General features: G+C 44.1%; 1 protein-coding gene across 3 annotated transcripts in view; it reads right to left on the reverse strand.

The window, feature by feature from the left end:
- Window positions 1–1,890: 1,890 nt before the first annotated feature.
- TBC1D20 (TBC1 domain family, member 20) overlaps window positions 1,891–16,876 on the reverse strand; it is a 16,024-nt gene continuing 1,038 nt past the window's right edge. Inside the window, exons 2-10 of one of the 3 annotated variants that reach the window (XM_012728455.1) lie at window positions 11,607–11,792; window positions 9,994–10,074; window positions 7,327–7,513; window positions 7,064–7,165; window positions 5,203–5,344; window positions 4,401–4,588; window positions 3,975–4,183; window positions 2,967–3,066; window positions 1,891–2,889 (exon numbers count right to left, since the gene is read on the reverse strand). In XM_012728455.1, coding sequence (XP_012583909.1) covers window positions 2,835–2,889; window positions 2,967–3,066; window positions 3,975–4,183; window positions 4,401–4,588; window positions 5,203–5,344; window positions 7,064–7,165; window positions 7,327–7,513; window positions 9,994–10,074; window positions 11,607–11,792 — 1,250 coding nt within the window. In that variant the 3' untranslated portion in view covers window positions 1,891–2,834. Of the gene's footprint in view, window positions 2,890–2,966; window positions 4,184–4,400; window positions 4,589–5,202; window positions 5,345–7,063; window positions 7,166–7,326; window positions 7,514–9,993; window positions 10,075–11,606; window positions 11,793–16,876 lie in introns of those variants that run through there. The other 2 variants (XM_012728456.1, XM_004687323.2) reach the window with 2 other exon arrangements.

A 16,876-nucleotide genomic window follows, 5' to 3' on the forward strand; every position in this document is an offset into this window, starting at 1 on the left:
TCCTCAGTGCCTGGCATTGTCCTTTCCCAGTACGTACTAATGGAGCGCCCCTTCTCCCTGCTGTGTGGACGGCGAGGCCGGAGCAGGTGGAGGGTGTCTGGTGGCATCACTCAACCCGCCTCACCTGCAGCAACACGGCAGAGCGTGTCACAGCAGCGGCACGGGATGCAGGACCGCCCTGGCTTCTAGGTGCTTAACACGCCAGCGAAAGGTCTCAACGGGCAAGTGCTTCCTGCTAAGGGACAAGGAGAGAGCTCCCCGCCCCAAGGGTCACCCTATGCCCAGACTCCAGGCTTGAGAACCCAGTACCAACGCCAGGGAAAACTCAAAACAAAACCCCCATGGCCTTGAGTTCAAACAGAAGGAGTGTTGAGCTGGGCTACAGCAGGACGATAACCTCCAAAGGACAGCGGCCCGTAGAGGGCAGGCCACTGTCAGGCGCTCACCCACGTGCACCACTGCAGGGCCACTCAGGCCCAGGAAATACCAGGTTTGCTTAAGAAATGGTTTCTAAGGCCACAGTGGCAGCTGTCTCACCTTTGCGTGCAGTGTCCAAAACTAAAGAAAAGGTCACTGGTTCAGGATGGTGCTGTCCCGCCAACAAAGGCCTGCTGCTTGTCGACTACTGGACTCTTCTTCAGGGGCCAGGAAGAGCCTTTCTTGGGAGCAGAGCGAGTCAAGCCGGCCCCTGAACTGCCTTCTAGCCTCCTTCAGGGTGTCCCAGCAGGTCTGATTGAGTCATATCCATCAGGTCATAGTTTGCACGTGCTTGGCCCCACGGGTCTCTACTGCCTGCAGCTGCGGGTAGCCACTGAACAGAGCTGGCCCAGTGGCCCTGCGCACCTCCCTGCAGCCCTGAACTGGGTGCTGGGCTAGCCGGTGCCTTCTGGCGGAGCTTGCTCTGGAATAAGGCAGCTGTACCTGCTGCATGCCTGAGGCAGCGTGGTAGATGAACCACTGCCACTCTTCCTGCAGCCTGAGTCCCAGTGGGGCCTTTGGTGGCAGGCAGGAAAATGCCATTGCCCGCTGCCACTTCCACTGTCCACAAGCAGTTTCAACTGCCAGGTGCAGTAGAGCCAGTCTCGCCCCACAGCTTGTGCTAAGGGGCCCGAGTTTCAAACCCACTTACCCGAGGAAGCAGCAGTGGCTGCAAATGTGTTCTGTGCCACAACCTTCTCTCCGAAGCAGGGAGAGCAGGGCAAGGTGGTGGAAGCCCCCGCTTGAAGAGAAGCTGCTGGCAGTGAGGGCAGAAGTGGAGGATGGGCCGGCCCGCAGCCGTGCCAGAGCTGACATGTGTTTCCCTCTAGAGCTTGAGCCTGGCACAAAAAAGCACTTAAAAAGCAGGGAGCTGGAGGCAAACCCATAACCCTGTCTGCTCACGGAGATGGCTGGGCAAACTCCAACCATACGTAAATCTGGAGAAAAGACTATTAGTGAGTGAAAGGGCTTCTGTGAGGACCGAGGAAAGGCAGCAAGAAGTGCCAGCAGAAAACAGATGGCATAGAGGGCAGGACAGATGTAGGCCCCATCACCTCTTCGCTGGATCTGGCAAAGCCTCTGGTGTACTCTTCCTTTCAGCCTTGATAGCTGAAGGCAATTCCAGATGTGTGTGAAAAAGTTGAGGTCACAGACTAAGAAGCCACACCACTCTGGCCGGTGACCAGCGCTCTCAGACAGCAGCTGGAAGGTGCAGCTCATAATTCTGCAGATAAAGCAGAAGTGGGACTGCAAGAATTGCTCAAGCTCTCCAGGCAAATCAAGGCCAGCCAGGAGCCCAGCCGACAGACAGTCCCAGGCCAGGGTGGAGAGGTGGGGATGGGGCTGGGCCAGATGTCGTAGAGCAGAGTTCACACCAGCAAGTGGAGGACGAGGACAGAAGAGATTAGCAACCACATATGGCTGTTTATTTGATACAGGGCTTTGTACAAAATATTTACACATATTCTTCACAGAATAGTAAACCACCTGAAAGTAAAAAGGTAATGCTTTTTTTCTCACTAGCAGAGAATTCTGATGTCAGCAAGGCTGTGAAACAAATGAATTTTCTCCTTAGGCCACAACAGAAGCAAATGCAACTTCCTTCCTGGGATCTAAAAAGCTGCGGCTCTAGGGCCCTCCTCACACACAGCCTTCCCCTCTCCCATCAGTCCCTTCAGGGCTCACAGACAGGTCGGGTGCCTGTGACAGGAGGGCCAGTGCCACTGTCCATTTGTACAGATGACAAGAGGACAAACTGGCTGCGGGAGAAGACCAGGAAAAGCTGTCATAACACCACCTCTGCATCCGGGGAGAATTTCCTTTGTCTAACGAACCCACCACTTTCTAGATGAATCTATCACATGGTACTCACCCCAGGTGGCACTCCTGCTATGGAGAATGACCCATTATTTGGAGCTCTTTTTGGTTTTAAAGTGCTTAGTGTAACTTGGCATAGAGATCTCTCCTAGCCACTCTGGGCTAGCTGCCTGGCAGGCGAAATACCCTCCACTCTGCATACAGCGGGCGCGTGGGGAGCACAGAGAGGTCTGGGCGTGGTGGGGGAGTGCTCCTGGCACATTCACCTTAAGAAACTCATCTGCCAAGAGAGCACAGCGCCCGAGAGAGACTGGGAAAGTAAAAGTACATGGCTGCTTCATACCACACACCCCAATTCTTTAAAGCAGCAAAAGGCACTTTTTTTTCAAGCCAGAGTTAATCTAAAACAAACCTGGCTCTGCTTACAGGAAAAGCTGTCCCAGAAGGACTGAATGATCCATGTTGTCGCCCAAGGCCTGCAGGGTCCTCGGGAAGCGTGGGACAGCGGGGCTGGCTGTTCCAGGCTTCTACCACGCACTTCAGGCTGCAGTTTGTCCCATCCTGGGTGCTGACAAGTTCCCATGACATTTCCAACTAGGAAGGAGAGACTAGCAGTTAAGAAATCAATCAAGCCCCCCAAAACAAAGCTGAGAGAGTGAAGGGGTACCTACACAGGAGCAGAGGGATGAGGTGAAGAACAGTAAGGAAGGAGAGCTGGACGACGGTGGGCGCCTGGGAGTGTAGGGCTGTCTACAGATAGCAACTCTGGTCCTGTGAAACGTGAAATAATTGAATAGAAAGAAAACTTCAGGCGATCAGAAGCTCATCCTTCTATGAGAACTATTATTTTTCCAAGAAGGAACTATTATTTACTATTTATATGTTGGGTATATGTTACTCTAAAAACTAGCAATAAAAATGTCTTTTATAAGCAACACTGTGCGGCTTGTGGAAAAGAAGAGGGGACAAAAATAAATAAAATAAGCAGGCAAAACTAGTCTATGACTGGGCCCTAAAAACTAACACTCCTTCCTGCTTGCCTGGAAATGCCCAGGGACTTCTCGGCTGACCAGGGAGGATTTACCCAGTAACCTCGTTTACATTTGCCACTTTGATTTCTGACCAGCGAGTACAGCTGCTCTTGAGAGAGGCTAGTCTTGTTCCCAGGCTAACATCCTTTGCCCTTTTGCTTTCTTTTCAAGGTCTGACTTCTTTAGCATCAGCTCTCCCCTTCGCTGTCCAGCTGAAGCAGACAGAACACGAGGAGCTGAGAGGTGGGCACTCACTGGTCCAGCTTATTTAGTGCTGGGCAGTCAAGAGGTTCCCCAGTTACCAGGCCCAGTGGGCACCAAAGGCTTCTGGGAGCTACTTCCTCCAACACAAGAGTTGATACGGGAGAGCCCACTGTCAGGGAGGAAGAAGTTATATGCCCACACCCCCAAGTGCCTACTGTCAGGCAGGTTCCGCTACTGGCCTTTGAAGCAAAGGCAAACCATAGCCCGACAGGGAAGGGTGGTAGGAATAGAAAACCTTTGACAAACCCTTTTAATAAAGGAAATTCTACCCCTCCCAATCCTCGCATGGAAGGGTGAGACCTCAATGCAATGTAAGAGGAAGTGTCGTCTCTGGCATTTAGGGAAACAGCTGTAGCTGGAACTTTGGGGCCCACTCCAGAGCACTTTTCACCACAGCCAGAGCAGCCGCTCCCAGTGCCACTGTCAGCCCCATCACTGCCAGCTTCACAAAGCGGTTGGTCCTTGGTTTAGTCAGGACATCTTTTGTTCGATCCTCCGGTCGCAGAAGTCCCTGGAACCGCTGCCGCAGCACCATATCAGGCCTCTGCTGGGCTGATGCCAGCTCAAAGTCTTTGAAGGTAGACGCAGCTGTTCTGCAGAGGGGGAGGAGACAGAAAGAAGGAAATGGTATGAAAGAAGGAACTAGATTAAAGAGGCTAAGGGCAGTTATTCACTACTCAGTTAGCATTTCTTGACAAAGACCCCTAAAGGCTAAAGTGGGGATTCCCTCCCCTTCGCCAGCAGACCACAATCTGCCATACGACTGCTCACTGACATCTCCCACTCAACCAGGGCCTTGGCCTCACTCACTTCTTGGCTTCCTGCTGGGCAGCTGCCTCCCGGGCGAGTTCAGAGGGGGGAAACTGAACAAAGAGGTCTCCTGCTCTACTGATGAGTGTCTCATAGGGCAGGTCCTGAGGAATCTGGGACAACAGGTGGTGGACCGAGGCCATGTCACAGTCACAATCCAGGACTTCTTGCTCTCGATACAACACGATCTGTGGAGCAGAGTCATACGTCAGAGACCAGAACATACAGGCCTTCGCCATTGGCATTTCATTCTCCCTACTGATGAATTCAAACTGGTAATGGACAGGCAAATACTCGGTCAACTTTTAGCTACCTAGGAATAATAATGTAGAGCACCATTAACTGAAGAGCTTGTCCTTTCCCCATTGCATGGTAGAGTATAACTGAGTGTTTTCCCTAATGGGCTGCTACAGGCAAAGTGAAAGGCTGACCAACTAAATGAAGGAGATTCTTCTAGGAGGAAAAGGCATGGGATTATGGGAGACTCTGGAAGCTTCAGCACTGAATAAATGGTTCAAAATAGTAGAAAGAAGGGTCGTGCTCCCTCTAAGGAGTATTTTAAAGATTCAGACCGAAGAAGTAAACAAATCTATTTGACCTGCTGAACTGGCATTTCCCAGCTCATTTTACAGTTTTCCCCGACACTCCCAGCACACAGTGGAGAACCAGGTCCTGAGGCACCGGTCTGGGAAATGCTGCCTTTCCCGCCTTTCCCCAGGCGGCAGGCTTCTCTTTAAGGAAAAATGATCAGGTTGGAACAGGTGATGGTGAAGCTAGTTATGAGCGCATGGCCGGTACCTACCACAGCTGCAAAGTAAATGGGCATCAGCGGGTGGCAGGCCAGGAAGAAGTCGTATAACCGCACAACGTGCCTGAAGTCAGACAGGACGTGCCCAAACCAAGTGATGAGCCAGCTGAGGGCAAAGATGGTCCCCACTTCAGCACTAGAAGCAAGGAAATCCAGATGTTAGGTTCCTGCTGAGTCAGCCCTTCCGCGGCTGCCTTTGTCCTCAGTGTTGTGGTAAGGAAACATTTGGGAATTGTTCCGTGGAAAATGAAGCCACCTCCTCTTCACAGTTGCAGCATTTTCTCTTCACAAAATACAAACTCCTTAAGCTGTAGCCACCACATGACACTAAGACCCCGATAGGATCCTGGCTGCCTCATCTTGCTAGTGGCCAGCAAATGTCAATTACAACTGTCTTCGAGAACTACACCAGGCTTTTCCACCTGAGAAGTCATATGCTTTTCAGGAGTACAGGCACATATTCTCAGGCTTGAAAACATAACTATTAATTTTTCATTTTTAACATGACACATAACTGAAATACATTAAGACAATGCCATTGTTTAAAAACAAAAATGAGGCATTGACCAAGGATACATTTCCAACTAAGCAGAGGAGAAAAAAAAAATCATGAGATTCTCAAAAAAATACAGCTCCTAAATGCAGATGGCCAACAGGCATATGAAAAAATGTTCAACATCACTCATAATAAGGGAGATGCAAATTAAAACCACAGTGAGATACCACCTCACCCCAGTGAGAATGGCACATCTTCAAACAACTAGCAACAACAAATGTTGGCGAGGATGTGGAGAAAAAGGAACTCTCCTGCACTGCTGGTGGGAATGCAAACTAGTACAACCACTATGGAAAACTGTTTGGAGGTTCCTCAAACTGCTAAACATGGAGCTTCCCTACGACCCAGCAATCCCACTCCTAGGTATATATCCAAAAGACACAAAAACACTGATTCAAAAAGATACCTGCACCCCCATGTTTATTGCTTCTTTATTTACAATTGGAAAAACCTGGAAGCAGCCCAAATGCCCAAAAGTAGATGACTGGATTAGAAAGATGTGGTACATATATACAATGGAATATTACTCAGCAACCAAAAAAGAGAAACACATGTCTTTTGCAGCAACTTGGATGGAGCTGGAAAAGATCATGCTTAGTGAGATAAGCCAGAAAGAGAAAGAAAAATACCGGATGGTGTCACTCATAGCAGGAGTATAATGGACCAGGCGAGAAAATAACAAAAATAATGAACAACCATAGACCAGAGACATTCTGTGGGGGTGGAGTGGGGAATGGGATCAAAAATGGGGGGTGGGGAGGGAAATGCACGGGATTATGGTGATGGCACACGGGTGACTTGGTGATGGGAAACCCACGGGGATTACAATTGAGATGGAAAAAAAAATGTACAAAATGATGTAAAAATAAACTTTTGTAAAATAAAAATAAAAATACTGCTCCTATTAAATCTTATTAAACCTTCCATAGACGGCTTTGTCTTCCTTGCTTCTGGTTTCTACCTCTGTTTACTTCTCTTTTGACAATAGCCTCCATCTATTTAGGTATACAGGCATAAGTACCTGGTCTACCTTCTCCACTAGCTGCAAATACCTTAGGGCATGGGCTGTGACATTTCCTGTGTTCCCCAAAAGAGCACAGGACTGACAAAGTGCTCTAAGACTGTGGACAGAACTGAATTACCCAGATTTCTGGTCATGGGAGAGGACAACCCTGAGGAACTTAACACTAACACCATAAGATGAAGGAGAAATTGAGCTAAATTTATGAGGAAGAAATAAAGGCTAGAAGAAAGCTGAAGGGGTGTGTGTGCACACGCATAAATGTGACACGTATGTACCTCTGCATGAAGTCATGGAGTTCTGGATTCACCTGGTCAATGATGGGCATCATATAGTTTAATATATGCCTGGTGTTGTCCATTGTTGGATCCATGAAATCCCTAGAGAGAGACAGCAAGGTCAGACCTAACACTCAGACCAGGGGTGGGAGAGTGCAATGAGGCTCAAATTTAAAAAAAAATGACTAGAAAATGGCAGAGGAGTTAACCCTGAGGAACTTGCAGAATGACACCCATACTCTCTTGCTCTTCTGCACTGGTACCTTAGATGGTGGGTAGATAATTTTTCTACCAGGGATGTTGCCAGCCTCTCGCCTACTACCAGCAGAAACGTCACCACGATGTCATGGTAACCCTGGTAGTAGTGCAGCTGAGGGTTGCGCTCCAAGATGAGGAGGATGATATCGATCAGTTCTTCTTGGAGTCCTTCCCTCTCTTCTTCTGGCATGCCTGGGAAGGGAGCAAGGGAAGGTAATGGGTAGATGCACCTGCACAGGGCAAGCAGCTAGCAACACAGGTTAGGAAGAGTCAGCAATGGATCTTTAATAAAAGAAAATTAGTTGCCAACAATTTTGGAAACAGTATCAAGATCCAGCAGCAATGACAGCACCCAGCACCTGCGTGTGGGAAAGAGCCACAGACTAGCAATCTCACAGGGAGGGCCCAGATGCCACCTCCCCCAGGTCATCCCCCTTCCCATTGCTAGTAGTGTGGCCATTTGATAGAAGGTGCCTCCAGCTGGGAAGTACTTAAAAGAACTGAGCATCATGTCTGCGGAATTCCAATCAAGAGCGCATAAATCTGAATCTAATAATAAGAAAATACCACACAGAACCAAATTGACAGAAATTTTGGAAAGTAAATGGCTAATAATAATGTATAAAGGAACTATTCCACCTTAATGGAAGCTAAAGATGTATTACTTAATGGAAAATATGTAAATCTGTATTTCCTTTCCTTATAAAGGGCATTACTAGGATAAATCTGAATAAAAGCTGTAGATAACAGTCTTTTTTAATTTTGGTATTGATTTGGTAAGTGTACTTATAATTATGTAAGACCAGTGCTCTTAGGAAATACATTCTGAAATATTTAGGGACAAATGAGTGGCATGTCTGTCACTTATTCTTAAATAGTCAGTAAAAAACTGTGTGTGTATGGAAGAAAGAAAAACAGTAATAAAGTAAAAATAACAAAATGTTAACATATAAAGAAATCTGAAGTAAAATGTATCTGGGGAGTTCTTTGTCCTATTTTGTAACTCTTCTGTAGGTATAAAATTATACAAATATAAAATTTAACAGTTGCATGTTCCTTTCTAAAGCAAACTAAGTACCACAGGAAATACTTATCTTCTTGATCCAAAGACACAGCTGGTAGCAAGCCACTCTGCTCCTAGCTCTTTCTGAGTATGTGGCTAGTCCTAGGTGTGGTCAGTGTGGTTTTTTGGCTCATCTGGTTTTTAGTATAAAAAGACCAAACAGTGGGCCCTCCCTGGTGTCACAGCGGGTTAAAGCACTGCACTAAGAAGCTTAAGCCACTTCCACATGAGTTCGATCCCCACCTGCCCCGGAGGAGATCCACATGGCGAGGCAGACCTCTCCTGACCCGCCCGCTGAGACCTCTCCTGACCCGCCCGCTGCTCCCCTCAGCAGTGTACTTCCTCAATCTGCCTGTTCTGCTCCCCACTCTGTTCTTGGTGAATCCTTTCACCCTCCGCATCTCTGGCCTGTATCCCAGTTCTGTATGAATAAATAAATAAATTAAAAAGAAAAAAAAAAGGCCAATCACTGGCCTTGTGAATAGCTTTAGAATGGCACAAGGCGTAGCTTATAAAGCTATACTTACCCACCAGTTTTCAAAAAGGTACATTAAAAAAAAAAGTGGCATACTCTAAAAGATATAAAAGAAAATGGAGTAAAACAAGAATTATGAATAGGTAGTGAATAAGAAAGAAAAAATTATACTGTTTAAATCTTTAGTATAAAAGTGGTCAGCTAAGCTCAGAGGCACTTGAATATAAAAAGAATACAAAACTACATGGAAAATTCAGCCTGCAGAGAGAATATAACGGATTAAGGTCACAAAAATGGAAGAGAAAGGAAGGGTTCAAGAGGAAGCAGGCTGTCTAAGGAAAAAACTTGGAGGCAACTGTCTTGTGATGTCCACTCCAGCAGGAACGGGAAAGGGGCTGAACCATGGGCTAATGTTTTTATCAAAACCAAAAGCCGGCAGGCCACTGGTTACACAGGAATCACATGAGCCTCTCCAGAGATCAAAGGTACAAATAGGAAAGCCAAAATCCAAGCCAGAGCAATGGTTTCAGAAGAGTGAAGCAATAAGTTTGAGGCTCTTGTTTCCGTTAGCAATTTTCCTCGCTTCATGGACCTAATGGCAGAGTTGTCAAAGGAAGAGAAAATGGAGAAACAGTTGTCAATCTCATTCTTCCTGGGAACAGAGAGGTAATTTTGGGAATAGACTCTAAACATACAGAAAATGGCCTCTTTTCCAGTCCAAAATCCCTATGTATGTATAAGACACCCCTATTTATAAATCTAGTCAAATGAAGATATTAACAGTTCTTGTTCGTACCCACTTCTAAACCAACCTTCTCTCTAAAGCAGACTGGTGACTCTAGCAATTTCTGTGACATCATTTCTATAGTTCTGAAGTGAGGGAGAAAACCTTTCCTCTTATACATCATCTCTAGGTCAAGAGAAATCTGGCCCAGGTTTTCCCGGAGGAGACCTGAACATGACTGAGGCAATGAGAGGCTGACTCAGCAGACTGGTGTATAAGAGCCCTGAGGCGGCAGGGTCCTGTAGGTGTGCTGGGTCGTTCACTTCCTGGGACTAGCAAGCACCAACACAAGAAAGTAAGTGCAACTGGGACAGAAACCCTCATATGGCAAGACCAGGAGAGCTTCTCACCAGGAGGGAACCGCCGTAAAGACCGCCTGACGTCCAGTAGCACTTGTTGGTAGTCCTTGCTCATCTGCCGCAGATTCTTTCCTATCGGAGGAAAGGGAACATGTTACTGCGAGAATGTCTGGGAAGCCAGACCTGAACAAAATCCTCTGGTGTGACACCAAGGGCCTGGAGGACATCCTTCAGCTTTTTCTGGAAGAGGACAAGTTACAACATTTGGAGAGGAATCTTTAGTTTAGTTCTAAACATGCTATTTTCTGCAAGTCATGATGACCATAAAGGAGGAACACAGATTGTCTGGGAGGTTAAGAGTGAGGCGGAAAGAGCAACAGAGAAGCCAGGAGGGCAGGGGCCTAGTGGAGGCAGCCACTGTGTGCTGCTGGGGAATGCTAGGAATTTCAAGGCCCACGTTTATAAAATCCCATATATACCTCCCAGGTTACTGTGGAGATCATGAATCCGGAAACCAGAGACCACTGGAAGAACTCTAACATCTATGAAGTTAAGGGAATACCCAGCTGTTCACAGAGAAACAATAAGATAAACTCACCTAGAGAAGAACCTAACCTCTGCTGACCCTGAAATTCTATAACTAAAGCACTGCAAATAAGAGATAGTATTTGTGCTCAGCTGGTAAGCCCAAACAGTATGAAAGAAAGGAGGAAGATGCTAGCTGTGTAACAGGGTACACTTCTCTCAACCTAAAGCAAGTGTTACATAACAAGTAAACTTCTTTGCAACAGAAATCAAAAAGTAATAGAGGAACCTGTGCAATACTTGCCCAAAGACAGATTTTATCTTATTAAAACGTGGGAAATTTGGATCTGACAGAGGAACACGATTTCCAGATTTCAAGTGTGAAGATCGCACTGCCCATTCCCTCCAATAAAAAGTGAACTGCCCCGAGGGAATCGGTGCCAAAGATGACAGCGAGTGGCAGCTCCCCACCTACTTGGTTGCACCGCGACACTGAAAAAGTTTTCTTGGTAGGGGCTGGTTAGTCATCTCCAGCACCTAACACACAGTAAGAGCCCAGCTAGCATCTGCCAAATGGATGAAAGAATTCCTGCACCTGGACTTTTGTCATATGTAGTAAAAAAGCAACAAATGTCTGTTGAGCCAGTACTTTCTTTTGTGTTTTGTACTGTATTCCAAGGAACTTTTTTTTTTTAATTTCACGGGCCTTGCACAACAGTTAGTTAATAGCTTCTCACAGAATTTTAGAATTTCATAGAACATTAGTGTTCAAAAGATTCTTAGTATTTTTTAATAAAAAGATGGTTTTATTTAAGGACCAAAAGTTGTAATCTCTCCCTATAACATAATGTTTTACAAACATAATGGTGCAGACAAGCCACACCAGTCTTAGATGGGGTGCTTGTTACCACACAGACACTATGGCCTGTCTCTAGGTGAGCGTAGATAGCAACATGCACCTTTAATAAACTCCCTTACTTGCTAGGCTTTATTTTCAGAGTGGGTCCAAACATACCCCAAAATGCTTCAGATTCACTCATCCACTCTTTTACTGAAATGAGCATAAACAGCAAAGATTCTGGAAATCTTTTTTTCTTGTCTCCTGAACAAGCATCCCTCATAGTACACATGCCCCTTACCTGATAGAAGTGGTGGGTCATTAGGGTTGACATTGAGGAGCTTGGGCCATACTTTTTGCCTTATCTCATCCGTCAGGAGCCCTCCTTCACTGATAGCCATGCGTCGGAGGGCAGCCACATCTGTGGGATCACTGTTCAGAGCCTGGTTTATATCTGCTACTTTCTTTTTTCTTTTGGCATTAAAGTCTGCAAAACAAGGGGAAAAGAGGCAGTAGGCACATATTCAGTATCTGTACATTTTCTGTTCAGGGTTTGATATTCTTATTTAACTTGAGGTACAGGTAGATATTTTTAAAATCAATCTACAGATATTTAATTAGTAGATAAAATATAAACCAGTAAGAAGCTGATAAGCACTGAGCAATGAATTGCAGTTCTAGTAAATACTCAAGTGAACTCAGGCATACCTAAGTTATTATTAACCAAATGGTTTCATTAATACCAAAGTTTATTAAAGCATTCATATCTCCTAGTAATATTTTCCTGTTGTTTACAGAGGAAAATGTGTATGTCACCAAAATTCAGTATTATAGTTTTTAAACAAAACAACATGTGGGAAAGGTCTCCAGTTAATGCTAAAATAACTGGTAAAATGGTAGAATCAGCCCTTCCAGGTGGCTCAATGGGTTACAGCACATCACTATGAAGTGATCACAGCCACTGCAGTATGAGTTCAATCCCCAGCCCCGGGAGGTGACCACAAGGCATGGCAGAACTCTCCTGACCTGTCCACTGCTCCCCTCAGCAGTGTACGTCATCCATCTGCCTGTCTGCTCCCCACTCTCTCTCTGGTGAATCCTCTCATCCCCTGTACCTTTGACCTGTACCCCAATTCTGCCTGTCTGCCCCCCACTCTGTCTCTGGTGAATCCTCTCATCCCCTGCACCTCTGACCTGTACCCCAATTCTGTAGGCATAAATGAATTAATCTTTTTTTAAAATGGCAGAACCACAGCTATTTTCAGAAGCAGAATGCCAAAGGTAAACCTGCACTTCTAGTGTGGCTGGCAGTAACACAAAGCAACCGTTACTTAACAGTTAATTAATAACTGGTGATCAGGAAGTAGTATTTTAAAATCTTATATCCTTATGTGATAGCTGCTATTCATATACTGGCCTTTTGTTGTGTTCAAATTACTTTTTAGGAAACTGGCTGAGAATCTGTGACTGATTTGCATCACATAATTTTCAATTTAGATTACTGGGGCAATAAATAGGTTCTTAGGCAGAATGTAACTTTAGGAATGGCAAACATAAGAAAAGTTAAGACAACAAAGAAATGTTACAAAGCAGCATGCAATAACTGCCCAGAAAAGGTATGTGCAGACAAGAAGAGCTAAGAGACTGCTGAGACAACATCACCGAAGAGTGCAATTTTAAAGGAAGTTTGGGAAAGCTTTTGAGAGGCAGGAGGGAGGCGCAAAGACAAAGTTTGGTGACAAGAAACAAGGCCCTTTCGCTTAACAGTAAACAGACTCATTCAAAAACAATTATGTAGCATGTAAAATGGAAGATAGCACTGGAAGGTAGGTTAGATTGTACAGAGGACTAAAGCATAAGTCAGCTTTAGAAGGGACTAATATCAGAAAGCAGATTAGGTCTTAAAGTGGGACACTAAAAGGCTACTTCAGTAACATTATATTCTGAAACAACCACCTTCAAACTGTTTCCATGACAAGCAGCACATTATTAGCATACATGAAAGCTGGCATCTGCCTACATACCTATGACAGCTGTGAAATATAAGCTATATAAGGAAAGGTACTAGTTTGGAGTCACATGCGATTGGAGAACAGACAGGAAAATAACTTAGAGTGACTTTAAACCCAGGTAAACCTGTTCTCCTGGCTAGACTATTATCTCCTCTGGTAACCTAGTAGGGTGACCATTTGTTCCAGTTTGTCTGAGAGATTCTTGGTTTACAACTATAGCCCTGACATATTGTTCCAAACAAACCCCTTCTATGTTCTGCACTCTTAAAAATTAATTTTGTCTGTATTCAATGGTCATACTACCTAAAATGATGAAAGTCAGGTCTAATTCCTTCTGTCAGCATAGTACATAACAAATCAAACGTTTGTTCACAAGGTGCTTCAAGCTCTTGGTGTATAAAGGTGTGGATGTGTCATTTTATTTACCCACCCACCCACCTACTATTATTCCATTCATTTATCAGTCTATTATTTAATAAGCATCTGTTAGTACTAAGCACTGTACTGGGGATAAAAAGATGAATATGACTTCCTCCTAGTCCTTGAGTTCATAGCAGGAAAAAGAAAAGACTTTAATACAACACAGGCCAAGACAAATACGGGCAGAATTTGAATTAATTTCCAAGGAAGAAAAACATCTATCGGAAATTTTATATTTTTAAAGTTGGTATGTTCTTGCACTTTCTCTGGTGAATCCTCTTACCGCCCCTGCACCCCTGGCCTGTACCCAGTTCTGTATGCATAAATAAATAAATCTTTTAAAAAATTGCCTACTGTAACTTGTGAACGCCACAAATTAAAAACACTTAGATAGTTGATACTACTGCTTGCAGTAAGCTGATATTTAGAGATTTTGGTAACCTGTTTGCTAAGACTAGAAAAGTTTCCTCAATTGTTTAGATATAGATCAACCCATGCCTCTCTTCCCAAGTTATTCAGCAACCTAGGAGAAAGGAAAACTGTTGCTTGTGTTTTGAAGAAAATAACAGTTTGAAATCAGCTGGCTTTCCATTAGGTCTTAGCAAACAATACATCAGAATTTTAACTAATTCTGAACCAAACCACAGCTTCAATACTTCTTTTAACACTGTTGTTATTCTATTTTTTAATCCTGCATTTCAAAGTTACTATCTTCTTTTTGCTGGCACTCTGGGAACTCAATAAATGCACACAGAAAAGAACTAATTATTTAGCTATTGCTCTCTGAAAAATTTGACCTATAGTAAATGACATTATCTTTCTCATACCACTGGTTGAACAAATATGCTCTAAATATTGCGAATGCTAAATAGATTTGAAGACTCTTTGACCTTTTTCTAAAGCTAATGGAGCTTCCCAGAATCGAATGCTGCTCATATGTGGATTTTGGTGACTGCACATTCAGGTACCAGTATCACCTTCCTCAGTTCCCCATTCTGGTGATCAAATGTTAATCAAAGATGAGGCCTAACATGCCCACGTGTGCCACTCTCACTGCCCAAATGTCTTATTGCATCTAGTAGATAAGCTCTTATTGTGACATAAAATGGGAGAAGACAGAAAACTAGATATATAAATTACAGTGATAAAGGTCAACTACTAGCAGTTCTATCAACTAACCAACCAATCTGTGCACATCCTCTTCATCTCAGGAAGAGGAAAAGAATACTATTCTTGAGATGCTCTGAAGATTAAAATTAATGTCTACTCTATTTTTTCTAAAGATAAATTGCACATATGAATGGGCTACACATTTCTGAACTTGAGAATGCTTGTATTTGGGCTCAGGATAAAATCTCGCATTTTATCTGAAGGCACTATATATGAAATTCAAATCCTCCTGAATCCATTCTTCTTCAGTTCCTTTACTATACCACTCATAAGAGAGATGTATTATATATTCCAGAGCTGGTATCTTCCAAGTTTTTTTCTAATAGCAAAGGCCTTGGCTATCAAAACCAAGACAGAATGAAATGACCATCCTAGAGCTGGCTGCAAAATGACACTGCTATAAATAAATTTCTAATGCCTGAAAAGTAATTCATTCAACAAAGGAAAAAGAAATGATACAGGCACTGCATGGCAAGGTCTCCATTAAAACCATTTAAATAAGGGAAACTGAAGTAGTTCTTACAAACAGATAAAGATGGCTGAACCCATTACTGTTCTCAAACCTCTCCCAACTTTGGCTGCAGAACCAAGTAAAGATTCCTGCCCCTTCAGAGCAACAGGTACTTCCTAAAGCACCTGGCTTGGAGAAAGAATAAAGACTACATAAAGAGCACAAGGTAAGCTCCCTCTAAAAGTTGTACCATGTCAGCAAAATACCTAATAGTGGCTTACATCAGGTTAATGATCTAATGGAATCTTACATGAGAGTATAAAATCCTATACTGATTATTTGATTTAAGCTTTATAGTCTTTAACAGAAGTCAAATACAAACCAAGCAATGGTAGCCTTAAACAAAACAAGAGAAAAGAATGTCAGAGACAGAAAGATTCCCTCAGGTGCTCCTCTATCCCACCTCTTAAATTCCTATGTTGACAATGAAAATTAACAAATTGAACTTGAACTTTATATCTTGTCAAAGAATGACAGTAGGTAAGGAAAAACTTATTTTATTTTGACCTTATGGCTCCCACTAAAAACAAAAAGAAAACAAAGTAACCTCTATTTTCAGAGGTCCAGACTCCCAATTAGTGCTAACAAACAGTACCCAAATTAGCAGATTCATTAACTACCTGGAACATAAAGGCAAGCACCCCAACAATAGCCAGCCATTCTAGAGAGCAAACCAATTTGATCAGGAGCTCTGCAAAGGAGGGCTTCACGTTAATTTGCCAACAATTCTCCAATGTGATTAAAAACAACATGCAAAAAATTTTTTTAAAAAAGGAGAACCCTCCCCGGAAAACTCCTTCCATTCACCCAAAGAAGCAAAATCAAGGAAACTGAGGGAAAAGTCTAGAAACCCAGGCACAGCTGCATTGCAACAGGTCACAAGACTATACTTCTTGGGGCACTGACTACTATGCCAAGAGGACAGATGTCATACAAATGTCACCAAAGGGTTACAGAGTCAAAGGGCCTGTGTTACTTAATATATGAGGCACGAGCACCAACCACTTCCACCCAGGGTTAGGAAAGGAGAAAAGGGGGTACCAAAGTGAATCCACAGAAATATGATGTGGCACCACCAGGTGCTTCATCGAAATATGGGGGTTACCTGAATATGCATTTAACTCTATTATAGGTACCACCTAGGAGAGGATGGAAACGTGGGAAAGCTACCTTAGTCTTCCCAAAGGGCAGAAAAAGATTATTTTACTTGTACAGAGTAAATATTCACAATTTTAGCTGTGTATTAATTGTATGTAAAATATATTCCAAAACATGCACAGGGAATCACAATTTTACAGAAATTAGTGCTAAATAGTATAAAAACGGTAAGAATGGGTATTTACGGCCCTCCCTGGTGGCGCAGCGGCTTAAAGCGCAGCACTGAGAAGCTAAAAGCCACTTCCGCATGAGTTCGATCCCCGCCTGCCCCGGAGGTGACCACATGGTGTGGCAGACCTC

The sequence above is a fragment of the Condylura cristata genome, unplaced genomic scaffold, assembly GCF_000260355.1.
Source record: "Condylura cristata isolate star-nosed mole 26May11 unplaced genomic scaffold, ConCri1.0 scaffold00022, whole genome shotgun sequence".
NCBI classification, from domain to species: Eukaryota; Metazoa; Chordata; class Mammalia; order Eulipotyphla; family Talpidae; genus Condylura; species Condylura cristata.